The sequence below is a fragment of the Neomonachus schauinslandi genome, chromosome 3 (genome assembly GCF_002201575.2).
Source record: "Neomonachus schauinslandi chromosome 3, ASM220157v2, whole genome shotgun sequence".
NCBI classification, from domain to species: domain Eukaryota; kingdom Metazoa; phylum Chordata; class Mammalia; order Carnivora; family Phocidae; genus Neomonachus; species Neomonachus schauinslandi.
This window is the reverse complement of record NC_058405.1, coordinates 179527155-179548048: the sequence shown is the minus strand read 5'-3', so window position 1 is coordinate 179548048 and position 20894 is coordinate 179527155. Positions and strand designations below refer to the sequence as shown.

The 20894-nt window shown below is 39.8% G+C and overlaps 1 protein-coding gene across 3 annotated transcripts in view; it reads left to right on the top strand.

Annotated features, from left to right (window-relative positions):
- DOCK10 (dedicator of cytokinesis 10) overlaps nucleotides 1–20894 on the top strand; it is a 252381-nt gene that overhangs the window by 187882 nt on the left and 43605 nt on the right. For all 3 annotated transcript variants that reach the window (XM_044913434.1, XM_021682949.2, XM_021682948.2), the window contains exons 25-29: nucleotides 1471–1540; nucleotides 4907–5020; nucleotides 6530–6601; nucleotides 12553–12699; nucleotides 18926–19009. In XM_044913434.1, the coding sequence (XP_044769369.1) occupies nucleotides 1471–1540; nucleotides 4907–5020; nucleotides 6530–6601; nucleotides 12553–12699; nucleotides 18926–19009 (487 nt within the window). The remainder of the gene's footprint in view (nucleotides 1–1470; nucleotides 1541–4906; nucleotides 5021–6529; nucleotides 6602–12552; nucleotides 12700–18925; nucleotides 19010–20894) is intronic.

Sequence of the window (20894 nt, the reverse complement as noted above, 5' to 3'; positions counted from 1 at the left end):
GATAGATAGATAGATAGATAGATAGATAGATAGATGATAGATAGATAGAGCTAGACCCACAGATAGATAGGAAGGACATCTGGGTTTTTTCCAGTTTGGCATAGATTTTGGGTGAACACAAGTTTTTATTTCTCTGAGATAAATGCCTGGTGCCATTGCTGGGTAATATCATAGTTGCATGTGCAGTTTTTAAGAAAATACCGAATTGTTTCCCAGAGAGGCTGTACCATTTCACATTTGCTCTAGATTTTTTTTTATTTTTCTTTAATTGTTCTCCCTTTAAATTTGTCTATACTACATTCTTCCAGTATTTCCAATCTGTCTAGTGACTTTGACAATCCTGATTTCCTCTCTATAGTGCTACTGTTTTAAATTAGGTAAAGCTTGCCTAATGTTTATTTTAAAAAATATATTAGTCACAGAATTCTGGGGAAAAAAGTACTCTTGACATTGAAATGTGTCCAGAACTTTCCAAACTCACATGCATATTATTAACCTCTTTCAGAATGAGAGTTTTTAGCCTTGTTTTGTTTTTTTTTAAAGATTTTATTTATTTATTTGAGAGAGAGAGAATGAGATTCAGAGAGCACGAGAGGGAAGAGGGTCAGAGGGAGAAGCAGACCCCCCCCCCCCCCCCGCTGAGCAGGGAGCCCGATGCGGGACTCTATCCCGGGACTCCAGGATCATGACCTGAGCCCAAGGCAGCCGCTTAACCGACTGAGCCACCCAGGCGCCCCAGCCTTGTTTTTAAAGTAGCACCCTGAAGCTCTGGAAAATTAAAGTATGTCTAACAGTCCCACTGCAGCCAGTTCTGGGCCCAGATTAAAAGTCCCCAACTGTGCCTTCAACTGAGGCTCTTTTCAGCGTTTATATATGGGTCTTTGTGAACAAGACTCCGAAATATTTCAGCGGATGGATCTGCTGAAATTGCAAGACATTCCAAAACACTACAACCATGGAGCAACAGGACGTATTAATGTGGAAATAGTCCGACCACTGCTGCTAGAAACACTTCACCAGCTAAGGAGGGAAATAAAAAACAAAACCCCGAATCTTAACCTAATGGCTTTTTACAAAAGCATATGTCGTGCCTCCACGTTGGAAGGGAAGCCCTCTTTAAATGGACTATGATAATTAGAGGTTAAAGGTCTTCAATTTTAATCAGCTACCAAAAATGATCCTTTTTCCAAGAAGACAGTGTCAGCAAACATGCAAGCCATAACAGTCTCCGGTGTGATTTTGAAGCCATAGATATTCCTTGTATCTTAGTGTTTAGAGATTTCAACGCTGGAGATGGTTAACAGGTGATATGGATATTGGGGATCTAAAGGGCGGGCAGTCTGAAATTGGTTCACGCATTCATTCAGTACCTATTAAACACCCAGTTTATGAAAAACTCCAGGGCCCAACCAAGTGATATTTTCCTGCCTTCTCCAGAAAGGCCACTGAACATTTTTTTTTTTTTTCCAGGGTTCTGACCGACATTGTGGCCAAGTGCCATGAGGAGCAGCTGGACCACTCTGTCCAGTCGTACATTAAGGTATAAAATCGCCACTTGGACCCTGGGCATATCCCCTTGTGCTGTGTGGTTTGTCTCATTTCCTGTCTGCAATAAGTGGGACGTTTCTCCCTTTAGCTGGATGGGGCTCACCATGGTAATATCAAGCATTCCCCCTAGCTATTTATAATTCCATCTCTTTGCTTTGATGGTCAAGACATATTGTTTAAATGTGTAATAACATGTACCTGTGCAAATGAATATTTATATGGGGAGAAAGAACAAAGAAAGAGAAGAAAAAATGAAAGTATTACCCTCTTGAAGTCCACATTACAAATAAATGCAATTCCTGTGTAAAGTTATGGAATATTTTTCTTGTTGGTTTGTTGAATGCTCTGTGTTTCTTCTGTAATGTTTTCTTAGCTCTTTTTATTGTTTTCTCAGGCATTATTTCATTTTCCCAGTTACTGTATATTTGTACCTGCTTCTGGTATGTTAAGTCCTTTATCCTCGGGCATGATCCACTAGCCCATTCCATCCCTGTGCACTGCTTCTTCCAGTGTCCTTCGCCAAGTGTTCACTCAGACATGTTCATATTCTCATTTCCAGTTGGCCTATGAATTAATGCCAGTGAACTTGTGATGATGTTTGCACATTAGAGTTCCTGCCTAAATGTCATCTTCTTGAATGAAAAGAAAGAATCCATCCAGAGATAAACGAGAGTAACTTGCATTACTTTATAATGCATAGAGGAGCTCAATTTCTATTTTTTTATGTATAGATTAAACCATTGTGAGATACAGAACTTTTTTAATTGAAAGAATTTATTCCATTAATCTATACGAATAGACATATACTCCTATGATTTAGATGTCTAGAAAGGTGACTAGAAAAGAATTTTGGGGTTTTTTTGTGCTAGAAATGAGTAAAAAAAAAAAGAAAACAAAGCTTCCTATGAAATTTCATTCTGGAGTGAATCGCTCTGAGGGATTTTTTACATTATGGTTTTATATCTGCATAGTTTCTAACTGCCTGAAATGTTAGGTATCTTCCCAAATACCCAAGTATGAGCATGTGCCCTTCCTTAAAATAGCCCATATGCCAAAAATAGTTATTTCACAATAATTTCCCTATGGTATAATTTTACCCAACAAGATCTACATTTCAGTTGCAGAAAGACAGTTGACCTACAAATGCTTGTTTAGTTTGCTGTCTAAGACAGAGCGGTAGCATACTTTAATCCAGTACTGATGAATTTACATTCAACAGAATCATCTACAGAACTTTCTTTCAATGCTTAACCAAGTTTTCCATTTCAATCACCAAAGGGGCTAAGAAGAAAACAATTCCCCAGTCCATATTACACAAAGGCATCTTCATTTCAACACAAGTATTTACCTCATTCCAATGGAATCATTAAAGATTACATTAAGAACTCACTTATGCTGTGACTACTTTTGTGACAGCCAAAGAAAGTTCCTTATGAGAATCTTAAATCAGCTCTCAGGTTCATTCTGTGATGTTCTTGAAAAGGTGTATTGGAATGTATCCTGGCATGGTCTTTATTTTTAACAGGATGTTTGAAATCTCCTGATGAGACCATTTGATTTTGCTGTGTAAGAGATTGCTTATTTAGTTTGCTTTGAAGTGGGTAAAATATACACCTAAGTGGGATTTCAAGCTTGTAACAGTTCCTAAAGATGTTTCATAAAAATGTTTTCACATATCTAAAGTGGACACATCCTAATAAATATTATCAACTGGAATTTTACTCCAGAAAGAACACTAAACTAGCAAGTGGGAAATTAGATTCTAGTCAAGGCTAAATAGTTAACCTGAGCAATCAGCCTCTCTGGACCTCATTTTTTCTCCTCTGTGAAGGGATGGACCTGATGAACATGATTGTGAACCTATGATTCTGTGATTGGACTCCTATTGCAGTACGTTATTGACACCCTGACCTTGACCAACGAGCCTGATTTTTTTAATTCCCTGTAGGAAGAAGTATTTTTTAACATGTGGATAGATATTAAGCCCCATAACTAGGTGTATAATTAAAACTGATGGTCTGGTACCAGTATATGCTTTGATGTTCTTAAAAGATGTGATATATTCAGTGGAATTTATGTATATTAAGAAGCAAGCTAAACACCATTTCAAGTTCAGTGGTGCTAAATGCTGCTAACTCACCCCATTTACAATATCCAAACCGCACACATATACCATGTCTTTTGCAAAGATGTGTGTCTCTAGTTGATCTAATTAAATGCCGTGGTTTACAGCAATTCATGGCATTAACATGTTCCTGTCACGTTCCAGGCCAAAATTTTAAAATAAGAATATCTCAGAGCTAGTTGTAATGCTACTGGGGCTAAATAACTGTGCATGGGACTAGGTAGTTGGTGATGATATTACCCTCACATGAGTCACAATTCAGGAGGGAAAAAAACATCATATTACTCTTGATTTGGGCCAGTTTTATGCATCTCTTAGCTTTGTCTTTCTCCTCTGGGATGAGCTTCGAGAAGTCAGGCTCCATCAGAGCAACTTAGGTGTCCATGAGTTGCAAAGTCCAAAGAAACAATTATATAGATCCAAATGTGAATGAGCCTCTGCTTTGAGTTTCTTGCCTGCCTTCACTCTTGATTATAGTGAAGTCTGGGTGGTGAAAATTATGAAGAAATGGCCTTCCTTGAGGCAAACCCAACTCATGAAGTAAAATAGTATAATCCAGGGATAAGCATTTTGTATTTAAAATATGTGCATAAATGGGTATTGATATCCTTAAAATCTATGAAGGAATACTGAAAATTAAAACCATTACATGCATTCGGAAAGGCACACCAAAACCAGTCTTTTGAGAGAAAAAAATATGAGCAGCATTTGTTATCTTACTGATGGCCAATGTTCATGGACTCTTTGATAGCTGTGTCTAAGCATGAGGTGATAGAAACTGGGCGTGTGGGGAGCTCACCTACTGGCCTCTGGAAGGCACCTGCTTCCCCACTTGGCTATTTGAGTGGGTGCTCTACCCTTTCAGGATGAAGAAATGCTACCATGCCACCTGTTACCAGTGGAAGGAAGGAGAAGGGGAAATGTGTCCTAAGTAGGTGGGTCAAAGCCCTCCATGTTTCCTTGAACCTGCTAAATTGCTCTCTGACTCTTTCTTTTGATTTCTACAAAGAGAGTTTCAAGGAGAGCTTAGGTGAGCCGAGCCCTCTCTGTGCAAAGCCCTAAATAGGAACAGTTGTGTACTACTCTTATCATTGGGCCTTCATTGATTTCATGACAAAATCTGGCATGAGCAGATAATTTTGAGACATGAGTTATTTGTGTAACATAATTTTTGAGGCTTTGTTGTTGTTTTTTTAAGCCTTTAACTTTTTTCACTTTCTGGATTTTCTTCAGTTCGTGTTCAAGACCACGGCATGCAAGGAGAGAACAATACATGAGGAACTGGCTAAAAATGTGACTGGTCTTTTGAAATCAAATGACTCAACAACAGTAAAGCATGTCCTGAAGGTAAAGAATTTAAAACAATCCTTCAACTGCTGGCCCGAGGGATTGCTTGATCTCACCCCTGGAAAGGCAGTAAGACTCATTGATTTCCGTAGATCATTTCTCCTGTAGTTTCTAGCATAAGCGTCATAAGCTGTATTGAAATTGTAGTATATAAAAACATTAAGCAAAAGAGATCTGTGTCAAAAGAACAGAAGATATAGAATGGACCCAAGTGGAGTCTTTTGACCTAAATACAGAATGAGTAACTATTAAGAATCAACCAGGGGCACCAGGGTGGCTCAGTTGTTAAGCGTCTGCCTTCGGCTCAGGTCATGATCCCAGGGTCCTGGGATCGAGCCCTGCATCGCGCTCCCTGCTCGGCGGGAAGCCTGCTTCTCCCTCTCCCATCCCCCTGCTTGTGTTCCCTCTCTCGCTGTGTCTCTCTCTGACAAATAAATAAATAAAATCTTAAAAAAAAAAAAGAATCATCTGAAACACTCAAAAGTGTTAACTGTAGCAAAAATAAAGTTTTGGGGACTTTTAGGCATGATAAGAAGAAATGTACCAACAAAAGGATTAATGATGTATTGATGAATATACTGACAACAGAAAGGAAGCAGACAAAACAACCACAGTTTGACCACAGAAAGTTGAAACACATGCATTTGTAGGTACATAAAGAAGAGATGGTGAGAAGCTTATAAAGAGATAACTCTAAATTATTATAGAAGAATGGACTTAGTCCCTAGCTAAATTAATTATCTATTATGACTTGACAGATGGATGATTGATTAGTATGTAGCTGGAAAGAGAGGGCGGGATCAATAAGCATCAACATGAGTTCCCTAAACTCAAGTTATTCTAGGCTGAGCAGTTTGTTTAAATTAGTCTTATGAGTATATTCATTCTGTTCATGCAACAAAAATGTTCCAAGCACCCCCCCCATGGGACAGGCACCAACCTGAGCATTTGGCAGGCATCAGAGAATAGAATAAAGATCTCTGCCCTTGGGAAGCTTGCATTCTACTGGGGGATAAAAACAATAAACTACAGACATAATAACAAAATTAATGAAATTGTGTATTAGAAAGTAAGAAGTGCTATGGGAAAATAAAATGTTGAGCCAGTAAGAGGAACAGGGAGCACTGGGGGTACAGAGTGAGGTTTGCAGTTTAAATAGAATGGTCAGGATAGAGCTCATGGAGAAGGTAATCCTTGAGCAAAAGATGCAAAGAAAGAGGGGGAACTGGTCATGTGAATGCTTGGAGAACAGTAAAGGTAAAGGGGAGACATATATAAAATCACAAGGCAGCAGCATGCCTGGAGTGTCAGAGGGACAGCAGAGAGGCCCGTGTGGCTGGAGCCAAGTCCATTTGTGCAAGCTGGACAGTCACGTGTGTGCAGTTGGCCCATCCATTTCAAAGAATACATTTTAAAATCAAGATTTTATAAAATTACATATTGTAGAGCACAGAATCATCATTATTTCATAATTCATCAAATAAATTTCTTACTGTCTTTTTCTAATAGCACTCCTGGTTCTTCTTTGCAATTATCCTAAAATCAATGGCCCAGCACTTGATTGACACAAATAAAATTCAGGTAAGATTATAGGTAATACAATATTATCCAACAATTGTGCTGATGAATACACTCTCATTAGTTCCATTTTTATTTACTTCATAAACCTTAGCAATTTATGTTAATTGCTTTTTAAGTGGGAGAAATGATTGTGTGTCAGTACAGGTCCTTCGGGAGGCAGGACAAAATTAGAAGTGCAAAATGATGAGAGGGAAGGACAAGAGGACCAGGAAGTTTTGACATCTGTGGAAGGAGATGGGGAAGGAAGGAAAGAGGTTTGGCGAAAAATCTCTCTGCAGTGGGAAGATTTTGGCTGGGCCAGTGGGCAATCTGAGAGCAGAGAATGGTTTTTAGAAGTCCTGCATGGGACAGATGGGCTGGTTCTGGTGTCTCTGCAAGCTCAGTTATTAACTTGAAGCAGCCTCGGGAGAGTGTGGCCTTGGCATGAACACTTGAGAGGATCCCAAAAGTTTAGCAACTATTTATGTTCTTCCCAGTAGATTTTTGTTTTGAAGGAACATCTGAGCTGTGCACATCCATGGCTGCCACAGTCCATGGTTTGGACAACATGTCACACAACTTCCTGAACCTGCTCTTCCACAGTTCCCATGGGCCTCTCTTCCTGAAAGGAAATTGACAAGAGGGAGGCTAATGGAATTACCTATAACTCCTGTCATGGTAGTATGTCTCAGGGCCCTACCTGATCTCATCATCTCCCTCCTCTACTGTCCATTTTTGATTCCTCTCACCCTCAGCCAGCAGCTCTGAAGGTCTTGGTGACTTACCACACTGTGGTGTGACCCAGCCCTCAATCAGAGTGGTCTAGAGTGATCTCAGCCTCTGATAATCACACTCTACTCAGACCATTTGTAGTTACGACTGGGTAAGGAGGATCAAGAAAGACTCAAGTGGATTGACCACCTGAGCTCCACAGAGATTTCTCTGAACTCCCATAGTGGGTAAGACCAAGGGGAAACCTCTGACTCTACCCCTCTGCCACCAAGAGAGTAAATCAGAATATTGCTTGGGGTGGGGATGGTGGTGAATATTGATATCATCTTCATTTACACTGTTGGTCAGGAAGGGGCAGTGTCAGACATTTCCACTTGGCCTTTTACACTAGGAAAGCTCCACAGGCCAAACATCCAGTGTAAGCCTACTCTAAATGCTAATTACGTCAATGCATAATGTATAATTATATATTTGCACCAGGTAAATGACTGTTGGGCGGATCTTTGAAAACAGCGGGCCCACTATTAACAGAATTTTAGTCAGGACTCTTATTGATCCCTATAAGTTCTCACTCTAACAGGGTGAATGTGATGATTCTTTTGGTCTTCAGATATCAATATCAACTCAGATCTTGTGTTTAATAGTGCTTGAAATATATGAGTAATCCCCTCTCCCTAGTGTGGTCACCTGAGTAAATGGCTATAGGGTCCTTTGTAGAAGGACTGACAGAATCATTACAGTATATACTTACTGAAGTATTGCAGGGGGTGTCTTTTAGAGACTGTCTCTTCTTCAATCAGTGTGTACCAGATCTGAAAATTGACTCAGGTCCAGGAACAGAGAAAGGCATCATGAATATTTTTTGGAGCAAACGTCCTCATCTTCTGATAGTCCATTCTTGCCCTCTTGGTGGGTTAAACATTGTCATTGTTGGTTGCTGTCTGTTTTTCCCATAGGGATGCCCCCCACACACATTATTAACTAGCTGTACAACTCCCTGAGAGTCTAGCCCCCTTGGCTGTCCTCCAGCCTTGCCATCTGTTAGGATAATCACAGCCCTCTGGCTCCTGGAGTTTAAGTACCATCACGTGGCCTCTGTTATTTTGGTGAAGATTATCTGCATGGCTGTTAGCGAGCCAGCACTGTGACTGCCCATCTCACCTTCAGACGGGAGACCACTGAACTTCTGAAGGTCCCAGCACCTTCTTGATGGCTTTGGTTTGGATGGTGTGTCTCCCGGACCTTCCTGTAGAACCTGATCCTCCAGTGGGTCTTCTGATCCCAATATATGCATTCCTACATATCCACTTTCCTCTGGCCTCTTTATTACTTCCTCTGTCATCTGCCAGGGCACCTCAAGCATTCTCGTTTTCCTTTGCTTAGAATGTGCTATCTCCAGGTTCTAAGAGCCATCCTAACAATGAACAGGATTATTTCATCCCAAGTCCTGATAAAGTGCCCCCATGTCAATGAGTTTTAACTTCTTCACTCTCCTTTCTGGCCCCCTTGATCAAAACACATTCAACATTCAATCTCAAAGGAACTGCCATGGCTCCTGCTTGGCACAGGCCAGCTCTTACAGCTCCTTGGGGTATACTCTCTGTCTTATCTTCTTAGGCACAGCAGGTTTATAGCTGGGTTAAGCCGGGACTTAACCCCAGTTATTGACCTGAGCTCCAGGGGGAGGAGGAGGGACATCTCCTGAAGGATTTGCCTACTGCCTTGCAGGGAAAGGTTTTTGCAGGGTCTCCCACCTGGGACAAATGTGATCTCCTAGTAGGGAGGAGTAGGGCCCTTCTACCAGTGCTGAGGGCTCGGGGAAGTGTGCAGAGCCACCCTGCTGAGGTCATCCACCCAGATGTCCCCAGCCATGCCTCCACACCACAGTCTCTCCAGCCATGGCTTGACCCAAGCATAACCGATCTCCCTTGGCTGGACATTTAATCATCTCTGGAACTCCCTAACTTAACTCTTAGGTCTTATATTTGCTTTTTAGCTGTGTCTGCCCTCCTTCTTCCAGAGATAAAAACCTCCTGTCTGGAAGGAAGAGAAAATCTAATGTGAAGATAAGAATGATTCCTATCTCTCTGTTTTTAAGCTGTGTTGGAGTTAGGTAACTTCACCATTCTAATCCTTGCCTTACCACTAACCTGTTAGATGATTAAAAAAAAAAAGACATTTAATATCTCAGAGCCTATTTTCTCATCTGTAAAAAGAACGGGTTGGACTAAAATCATTTCATTCCACCAGTACATACCTGCTCAAATAGGTCACAAACGCCCTTGTGAACAGTTAAGGATAAAGGAACTCATTATGGGCCACGTCTTTGCGTCTAACCATTTATCTTCATAGATTCCAGTTGCCTTCTCACTGTCCCCTTCATAGGCAACCCCACACTCCAGTTTTCTTCCAGGGGCCCAACACCCTCTAGTTTTCTAACCATCTCCATGCATCAGAGTAAGAAAGTCCTGACACCATCATTTGACTCAAAAGCATTCACAATAAATACCTCTCAAGCTATCTGCATTTTCTTTTCTTTTCTTTTTTTTCAATTGTGAAGTGGATGGCTTTCCCCACCATTAAAACAGTTTTTGTCATCATGGAATGTGGTAGTTTAGAGGAGGTGAGAAAACATGTCTGGTTAAATCCCCTGAGAGGCAGATAGCACCTCCACATGACCCCGGCTGTCCTGACCAAGGCGAGCTTCTGTTTACTAGGAACTGCTTGATGCCTTCTCTGCACTCATCTCTAGTAGCAAAAAGTTCATTGTACTGGCTAACCTTTTGTTTCCCATCAGCCTCTTGTTCCTAAAAAACTGCCAAATTCCTGAACGTCAGCCCATGCATCCTACGCCTGCTCCTGGCGACATACGTGGTATAATAGCCCAGATTCTTCCAACCTGTTCTGGCTCTTTTGCCTGAGATCAGACTATGCCAACCCCTTGCCCCCTTTCTTCCTCTGTCTTGAGACAGAAATCCACAATCACTGGAGCAGAAATTCTCCCACCTCGAGCCTTTGGGATATACTTCTGGAGAACAGTTGAAAATACTACTGGTGTATTAATGAGTCAGAGCATCTTTGGGTTAAGAGTGGGAGTAAGCCGTAAGGGGAGTTTGAGAAGAAGACAAAAAGAGAGAGAAACAGAGGGAATCTCAAAGCCCAAGTTGTCAACACATGTCCTCCTGTGAAGAAAATGTCGGTGCTGGTCAGTTTCATGCATCTCAGAAGATAAACAAAAGGAAAAGAGGAAATCTACAAATGTGCTTTGATTATTTAAAAAGTGAATGTTGCTTTCATGTAGGTGAATTGTTTACCCTTGTTTCCCAAGGTATATGGAGCACAATGAAAAATGATGCATGTGATTAAATCACTTAGGTTTATTTGTTGTTAATTTAATTTAATTTCCACACTAAGTGTTAAGTATACATGGAAGGTAATCATAATATCCCAAAAGATCTATATAGCAATGTCCTGGTAAATTGACTTAAAAAAAAATCCAGTGCACAGAAGCACCTGAGGGCCTGGACTTAGTTAAAAAAAAAAAAAGAAAAGAAAAAAGCCAGTGCTAACCTACAGCAGCATCCCACGGTGGAACCGCTGTTTGTTCTAAGTGATTCCTGTAACTTCATCCTCCGTAGTTTTTATTCTTGCAGTATGGAAGGCTGGGTGCAGAGAATTTTAGAAACATATAGTTCAGTCGATATCTAAATTTTGTGTTTCTATCGTGAAATTTTAAATTAAATTTTAAAGCCAACTTGTAAAGATGAATCAAACTTGCCTACCTCGTGCGAAGGTCTGGGTAAATTCACGAACTACAGATAGATGGGAAGACTTAGCTGCTGAAACTTTCCCCTCCTGTGCAGGAGGTCCAACAGGAGGAGTAGATTCCTGGACCTGAGGGTGGTCTTTGGGGACCCAGAGAGTTTAGGTCCATGCATGTATCTGGTGGCACATCTCTTGACTGAGGTCCCACTGGCCTGCTGCTGCATATGGTGGGACTGTGAGGTTAGGATCAGCTTGTACAAACTTGCAGCTACAAGATGAATAAGGGCTGAGCATCTGATGTAAAACACAGTGATTACAGTGTGTCGTATGATTGAAATTTGCTAACAGAGTAAAACTTAAATGTTCTCACACAAAAAAATAAAGATAAATATGTGAGATGATGGATACGTTAATTAACCAGATGGAAGGAATCTCTCACAATGTACACGTGTCTCAAAACACCATAATATAGGGGTATCTGGGTGGCTCAGTGGGTTAAGCCGCCTGCCTTCGGCTTAGGTCATGATCTCAGGGTCCTGGGATCGAGCCCCGCGTCTCCCTGCTCAGCGGGGAGTCTGCCTCTCCCTCTCCCCCTCTCGCTCTGTGTTCATGCTCTCACTCACTCGCTCTCTCTCTCAAATAAATAAATAAAATCTTTTAAAAAACACACAATGTACACTTTAACTTTCTCATACTTTTATATGTCAATTATACCTCAATAAAGCTGAAATCAATTTTTCAGAAAAGACCACCTGGAACTTACTAGAGAACGTTTCAAGCCAACATCTGTATTCATTCAGTTACTCATTCATTGATGTCATATAGTTGGGGGATGCCTAGTCTTAAAAAATCAAAATAATCGGGCACCTGGGTGGCTCAGTTGGTTAAGCGACTGCCTTCGGCTCAGGTCATGATCCTGGAGTCCCTGGATCGAGTCCCGCATCGGGCTCCCTGCTCTGTGGGGAGTCTGCTTCTCCCTCCGACCCTCCCCCCTCTCATGTGCTCTCTCTCATTCTCTCTCTCTCAAATAAATAAATAAAATCTTTAAAAAAAAAATTTTAAAAAAATCAAAATAATCGATTTTAAATTAAATAGAGAACTGTGTCAACATAAATCTAGAATAATATTCATTATAATTATTTTTTAAGAGGGAAGGGGGAATTAATATGTGAGAGGTCATAGAACATGTTACACTTCTACACTGTTTGAATAGTTTGCAATTAATATGTATTTTACTTTTTAATGAAAAAGTGAAAAAAGATCATTGGCCAAAATAGAAGGAAACATAAAATGAAAATGGTGGAAATCATGATCTTGACATTAAAAGGGTTTCTATTTTATTATCGCTTTCAGGTTTCCAAAAGGACTCTTTTTGTTTGATGATATACAAAATGCAGTCTTTCAGTTTCTTTTTTTTTTCCAGGCTTAGGATTTCACATGTCACATTATAAAGAAATGATCCATTCTTTCCTTAGCTTTCTCGGGCTCAAAGATTTCCTGAATCTTACCAGAATGAGTTGGACAATCTTGTCATGGTCCTATGTGATCACGTGACTTGGAAATACAAGGATGCCCTTGAAGAAACAAGAAGGGCAAATCACAGCGTTGCCAGATTTCTTAAGGTACAGTTCTAAAAGTTTGCAGTTCCGTTCATGCCTTCATGATCTTGGATGTGAGCTACTCTAAAGGTTAATCAATTCACATCTCCATTTATGATAAAGAGTCAAAACGAGCACTATTAGGTGAATACTTCTATTGATGCATCATACTTTTTAATTTTTTTTTCCCATTTGGAGTCACCTAGAACAAAAACCAAGTTTTAATAAAAGTATCCATTTGACTATTGTCAAATCATAGTATTTCTAAACATTCTTAAAGAGAAAAATGAGGTTTTTAAAGGAAAAGCTGCACTGTGGCGTATGATTTGGGGCATTTCTGCCCTTGAAGTGGTGTTCTGGATTGGCTATAGCTCCAACAATGATGTCAAATAACCACTCTGGGAACTTTTGGTAATTTGGCATTTTTGTTATGCACTAATCACGTTTTAAAAACGATCAATTAAAGTATTGAGAAACTACTTATTAAACTCTATACACACACACATATAGTATTATAGTTATGTTTCTTTGCATTAAAGATAGAATTGAGAAGAAAAATATATGCTTAGTCAAAAAAAAACAAAAACAAAAACAAAGCTAATGTAGAATGATGGTGTATCATTTAACAGATAATACATCCAACTAGAAAGGAGCGCCTGGGTGGCTCAGTCTGTTAAACATCTGCCTTCAGTTCAGGTCATGATCCGAAGGTCCTGGGATCAAACCCTGCGTCGCGGAGCCTGTGTCTCCCTCTCCCTTTCTCTCTGCCCCTCCTCCCCCCTCGCTCGTGCTCCTTCTCTCGCTCTGCTCTCTCTCTCTTAAATAAATAAAATCTTTAAAAAAAAATACATCCAACTAGAAAATGTTTTTCTTCTATTCCTTCTTTTGCCCAGCTATTGACTATTGTAACTTTGATGAAGCCACTTTTCTTGTATCTTTATGATACACACCAGAACATACCGGATAAGTGTAAGAATTTATAAATAAATACTAACTATATAAAGAAAGCTAAGAGGCCATGGAGGTAGATATAAAATTAGTCCAAATTATCTTTGGTGAGTTTTAACCCAGTTAAATCCATTTTTAATGTATTAAACATCATTTCAAATTATACACTACATGTGGTCTCATCTTAAATTCACTGTTTTTCTTCACTATTTTGCCTCTTCTTTTTGCTCTTTTCTTGCTTTCAGAAAGAAAAAGGGATGGTCAGAGTTAGTGATGAAGAGGGTAAAGAAGAAAAAATTACTCTAGTTTTCTACCACATTTTAAGACCTGTGGGAATAAAGGTTATTACTATGCTAGTAGTTTACTTGAAGTGTTTGATAGAAGAGAACATTTGGAAAAAATGATAAACTGTCCAATTTGTAAGCAAATTATGTTTAAGACACATCTGCAATATTCTTCCCTAAATTGCAAAGAATGACTAACAAGCAAGTCTTTTAAAAAGAGAAAAGAATTTTATCTACCTTCCTAGGCTTTTATGCTCTACACTTGTTGGAATAAATGTGTTTCCTTTGGGGCTCATTTATACGAAAGTTGCTTCTTTTGGTACATAAACTAATGTCTCACTTGGGGGCAAGTAAAAAATGTCCAAGATTGAAAAGGACAGGATGGAGTAGAGAGCTAACGGTGGTAACAGTGGTTTTGTGACATTTGTGGGTAAAAAGCATGGACTGACAATAGATAAACAAATATAGTCTATAAGTCTACGGTCTTAAAAGTCTGTAAGATTATATAGATTATGTGGACTGCAAATCGAAAGTAATACTCATTCCAGGAAACAGTTTAATATATTGTATATTATAAAAGTCCATCCTACAAGCATGGTTGCCTTTTTTTTTTTTAATTTAAATTCAAGTAGCCAACATATGGTAGGTCATTAATTTCAGATGTAGAGTTCAGTATTTCATCAGTTGCATTTAACACCCAGTGCTCATCACATCACATGCCCTCCTTAATGCCCATCCCCCAGTTACCCCATCCCCCCACCCGTCTCCCCTCCAGCAACCCTCAGTTTCTTTCCCATAGTTAAGAGTCTCTTGTGGTTTGTCTCCCTCTCTAATTTCTTCTCATTCTGTTTTCCCTCCCTTTTCCTGTAATCTTCTGCCAGGCATGGTTTTCAAATTTTAGTTTTAATGGCATCTGTTTGACCCAGAAAACTTTTTTGAACTTTTTGTAAAGATTATTAGATGAACCTTTTGAACTAGGAGAAGAAAAGGGAAAAGGAGAGAGAGTGATTAAAGTGTAGAGTTGAATGTAGTCATTTGGCACAATGCCTGTGAATTGATGAACTTTGAGCTTTCAGCTGCTCAACATTGCCCACTCCTGCTATTGGCATTATAAAATATATTATATTCCCAGAAATCTGATAATGGTTATTTGCTCAATTCGGGCTTCAAATGACTTTTGCCTCTTTTGGTTATTAAATTCTACATTAGTAATCAAATACTGTGAATGAACTGGCTTTGAAATTTCACAATTGAAATATAATTTTCACACCATAGTTGTGCCAAGACTGTTTTCCAAGAATGGAGAGAGCAGTATCTCTGATGTGGGCATATAAAAATGTCCTAGGTGAGAATGTGCCCTCCTTCATATCATATTATGGGAAAGTAATATTTTTGTAGCAACTAAGCCAAAACCTTGTGCCTTTCTCTTACTATTCTCTCCTGGAAGTAGATAGGATACAAATGGATCCATGAATACCTATGGAGTTTTTGTCTTTTTTCTTTTTACTGCCAGTCTGGGTCACAACTCCAGTTCCCTGAGCGAATCCATCTAGGTACTCTTCTTATGCAGGCATAATACCAGGGAGATAAGCAAAGGAAAGTTCAGTGTGATTTGTATCTTCCTGCTTAGACAGACATATCTTTTGACACATGTGTCTGACTAATCACTTTATTTCAGTTAGCTTTGGACAACATTTGGAAATCATCTAATATAGGAGACAGTCTTCGTGTAGTAAAATACGTTTAAAGAAACATCTGCGATATTTCTCTGTAAACATCACAAGAAGGTAGATAAGTGAGTCTCTGAAAACAGGAAGGTCTTCGGGGCACCTGGGTGGCCCAGATGGTTGGGCGTCTGCCTTCGGCTCAGGTCGTGATCCCAGGATCCTGGGATCGAGTCCCACATCGGGCTCCCGGCTCAGCGGGGAGCCTGCCTCTCCCTCTGACCCTCTCCCCTCTCATGCTGTTTCTCTCTCGCTCGCTCTCTAAAAAATAAATAAAATCTTAAAAAAAAAGAAAAAAAAAACAGGAAGGTCTTCATATTTACTCTATTTGACTTAAATGTTCTATGATTTTTAATAAATAAGTGTTTTCCATGGAGCTCATCCATGCAAAAGTTGCTGTGGGTGGTACCTAAGCTAATGTCTAGCACAGGGGCAAACGCAAGAATCCAAGATGAAAAAGGAACTAGTAGAACCAACGGTTTTGTAAAACATATAGGGAAAGGCAAGGACTCTCATCTGATTTGTTTCACAATTTGGGGTTTCATACTCTTCACTGAATGAATGACAGACTAAAATTATCGTTGTCCTCACAATTGGTTAAATAAAATAAATATTCTTTGATGACAACAACGTATTTTTGCACGTAATTTAGAATATTTGGCTTTTAGTTTATTAAACCAAACTGAGAAAATTTTGATAGGGTGTAAGTTATCCTCCAGTTCAGGAATCTGCAAACTTTTTTCATAAAGGGCCAAATACTAAACATCTTCAGCTATGCAGGACATATAGTCTCAGGCACGACTACTCAACTTTGCCATTGTAGCACTATAGTTATGTTAAAAACATAAACCATTCACCATAGACAATATGTAAATGATTGGGTGTGGCTATGTTCCAATAAAACTTTATTTACAAAAATAGACAGTGGGGACACCTGGGTGGCTCAGTCTGTTAAGTGTCAGACTCGTGATTTCAGTTCAGGTCATGATCTCATGGGTGGTGAGATCGAGCCCCCCCCCTCCCCCAGGGTCTGGCTCCATGCTCAGCAGGGAGTCTGCTTGAGATTCTCTCTCTCCCTCTGCCCCTCCCCCCACTTGCTCTCTCTCTCAAATAAATAAATAAATCTTTAAAAAAATAGACAGTAAGGCAGTTTGGGCCAATGGGCCATAGTTCGCCAAAGCTTGCTACAAATTATTTTTTGTTAATATAAACTGTTAATATAGATTATTTTTAAACAAAAGCAGAGAGGCCCCTCCAGACTTCAGCAATGGGCTGAAGAGCCTCTGCACCTGAGTTAAGCGATGGACCCATGACAGGAGAGACACCTGATGAAGCTTGACCTGCAGGAGGGCTCTCTGCAAGCAGAAGGCTGATTCTGCTGATCTTAAATCCTGGGAATGACCCCCTTTCCTCATCACTGCCCCTTGGAAAGAGGATAACAAACTTACCACATAGGTCTTTCTTCGATCTCAAGAAACCGCAAATGGGTTTTCCTAGATCCCCAGGGCAGGCAGCCTTCTCCCCATCTTCCCTATTCACTGGTGCTGGGGTTTGACCTCCTTCAAAAGCTATCAGGTCTGCTCTGCAGAATAAGCACCGTAGCCCCCCGGAAGTGACAACTGAGTAGGTTCAGGGAGAGAACTCACCAACCCCTCCTCCACTGAGTCAAAGAGCCCTTGTGTCTTTACCACTGACATCCCTGGGGTTCTTTCTCACCTGATTTTTAATTGAGATGTTTCTAGAGCCCATAGTTGTATTGGATGGTCCTCCTCTCTCTGTAAGGTCACACCCAAATCCCTTTCCAACAGAAAGAAGACAGCAAGGGGTCTTCTCTGGAAAAGCTCCACATTAGGGATATTTCAAGGTTGGGGGCTAACTCCTGCAGCTGGAGAACCAGCAAGGATTTGACATACCTGCTGGGACCCCACGTTGTGCAGAAGATGCAAAAGCCCTCTTTTCCTTCCCTCCTCCCCTATCGCTTTACATCTTCTGAGCCTATAACTATGCTCTGGTGTCTACCTCTCCCCACTGTCTACTGACAGATGGGAGGGCACAGGAGCCATTTACTTTTTGGTGAATGGAGAGTTATCTGAAGAACTTAAATTCATATTAAAAATGAAAATATAAATGAGGCAGCATACTACCATATTAAGGAATGAGTAGGTACATAAAAACCACTCAGAAGAAACGAAAGAACAAGGGAAAGGAAAACAAAACAAAAATAGAAATGACCTCCATAACAATTGGAAGAACATATTAGAGAAAATAGTTCTTCTTTATGCCCAGATGTATTTCAGTGAGAGACTATCCACTTGGTATATATACTATCTATGACAAAATTTTATGTCCAGTCCTTTCTGAGAAAAGAGATTTGTTTGTAAAATTGAGAAGAGATCCAAAAAATGCACAGCCTTTGCAATGGACCATCCTGAACTCTTGAGACAAGAAAGAAAACTTCCATACTAAATGGTGCAGCACCTGTAAGATTTTCCCATGTACGTTCCCACATCCATGTGGATGACAGAATCAAACCCACGCACACAGTGATGACCTCCATATGGAAACCTTCAGTGGTGCCTCCCCAAGATGGTCTGTACCTCCTACTTCACCCTTCAGTGCAGTCATTTGGCCACTGTTGCTTGGTCACTGCTTACATGGCCACTGGTCTTTTGGAGAGAGCGTGCTGTGCCAACTTGGGATGTTTGCCTGTCTCCTCCCAACCTACCTGCTGTTTAAGACTCTCCATATTATAGTTAAGAGAGTTTGACAACAGAGTAAGAGATGGAAATCTCAGGGTCTCTTACCTTCACTCCTCACTCCAAAGTACTCTGTTGAAGGAAGCCAGAGGTTTAAAAAGGCTTTCCTGACCCACCTCTGCTACCGCTGTTCCTATCCAGCAAAGGATCTTCACCCGGCAAACCGTGGAGTCAAATTACTAAAAAAGAGTAATAAAATGTAACTAAGTGATTAAAAAAACAAATAGATAAGTAAAAGCTAAAGCCTGTATGGAAAGGAAAGGGCTATAATATTTCACTACAAAACTCTAAGTGGTGTTTTATAAAATTGACAAATAGGGGTTTATAACTTTCTGGTGTGTGCACTCTATCTCACATTTTAATTGGTTGCCATACGTGGATGAATGTTTAAACATATTGTAGAGTTTTTTTAAAACATTTATTACACAACACATTTAGTTAAATGTCATTTTACTTCAATCTATTTAATCACCTTTTCTAAAATCTTTAATGACCTTTAAAGTAAAAATGTCTGAATTTACAATTTTATATTTTTTAGCGCTGTTTTACATTTATGGATCGGGGCTTTGTATTTAAGATGGTTAACAATTACATCAGCATGTTCTCCTCTGGTGATTTCAAGGTAAGAACCAAGTGTGGGAGTGATCGCTTTCTAAACCATTGCATTATAAATAAATCAACTAGTCTCCGTGTTTGTCTGCCTAAAGCATTAGCCTATCAGTTCTCTGCATCAAAAAATAGTTCCTATCCCAACGAGAGGTAGCCTTTTAAAATGGTCCATCTGAGTTAGTCTCCCAAATCCTTTCTTAATGGGGGACTGTGGTGTGTGGAGTGTGGAATGAACATGTATGTTTCACTTCTATTTCCTGTGGGTGGTGAAAGGAGTGGTTCTTTTCAGCTGCAATTCTTATAGTCAGGTTTGCTTGGGATTGTCTTGGATTTAGCACTTAAAAGTCTCACTTTTCTGAAATCCTTCAGTCTAGGGCAAAATGGACAGTTGACCCCCCCTTCCCAAATAGGGAGAATGTGTTGGGAGATAGAATGGGAACAGTGTTGTCTAGAGAGCAATGATTCTCAAAGTGTGGTTCCCAGCCCAGTGATGTCAGAGCTGACTGTGGCAAGTAGGTCCCAGAAATCTCTATTGCAATAAGGCTTTCAGGTGATTCTTATGTGCTCTCAAGTTTGAGGACATATGCTGGAGGGAAATAAGGCTGGAAATGGGCCAGATCATGAAAGTTGTACCAGTTAAGTCTCTTTGGGTAGCAAGCAACAAAAAATTATGCCAATTTGAGCAAAGGGAAACTATTAGAAGCGTTATGGCATCCATGAAAGAGCTGGAGAGCTGAGCTTGAGAAAGAACAGGAACCAGGGCACAAGAATAATGGCAAAGGAAGAACCATGTGGCCAAGGTCTGCAACTGCTTTGCCAAGAACCGTTTTCTTTCTCTTAATCCTCTGCTTAAGATTTACATTCCAGAGAGGAAATGTGTGACCAACCTGCTTTGGGTCATATGCCTGACTTTTAAGGAAGGAAGACAGGGCTCCTAAATTAATAGTTCCCCATTAACCTTTGCCCATTGGGAAGAAGGAAAGTCCCCCAGGGGTAATTATCTAGGTATTGGGAAAGAATAATGAATGTAGAGAAGCCAAAAATAAATAGTGATCTTCTTATATCCATTCATGCTATGCTTAGGAATCTGAACATTATTTTTTGGGCAATGAAGATTTACTTTTGACTGGGGGAATTATATGATTATATGTCGTTTGGGTTTTAAGAATCCAATTCCCTCTGTAAATATTTTTTGAAAGAATATTCTTTGTTAGGGCTCCAATTATACATGAAATTTGCAGAATATCCTTTTAGGTATAAATCCAGTAGACCTAAATTATTTTTTTTTCAGACACCAATCAGAACATACTCAATGAAAAATAATTAACATACAATTTAATTATGCTCTTACTCACTTTGATGCACAAAGGATTAAGTCAAATACTATTCTTGTTTGAAATGAGAGTCTTTTAAATTACTAACTAAAGTTGTCACAAAATATAATTCTAAAATATCTGAGCAAATGGAATATATTTTATTTTATTGGCTGATATTAATGATTATAATGAAAACAACCTAACTGGATCTTAAAAATTGATTACTTAGTCTGCACGACAGGGAAAATAGAATATTTACAAATGTGTTAATTGTTCCTTCTTATGCGATTGTTTTTAACACATGTATTAAGTTGTCTTAGACCATGGCTGGATTCCATTAATCACTGTCCCAATCAAAACATTATTGAGGGGTCAGACCTGTTTGCAAGGGCAGGAAAGAAGTGAAATTAAATAATTTACTCTGAGAACAAAGGGCCTACGGAGAGAATCTCTGGTCTTAGATCACGTGCACCATTGTTTTCCTTAGCGCTGGATCAGAAGGGTTGATTGCAGTGACCTGTTCTATGAGCTGAGCGTAGTTTTAGAGCTCTGTACCTGTGGTGAGATACGATCCCTCTCAGA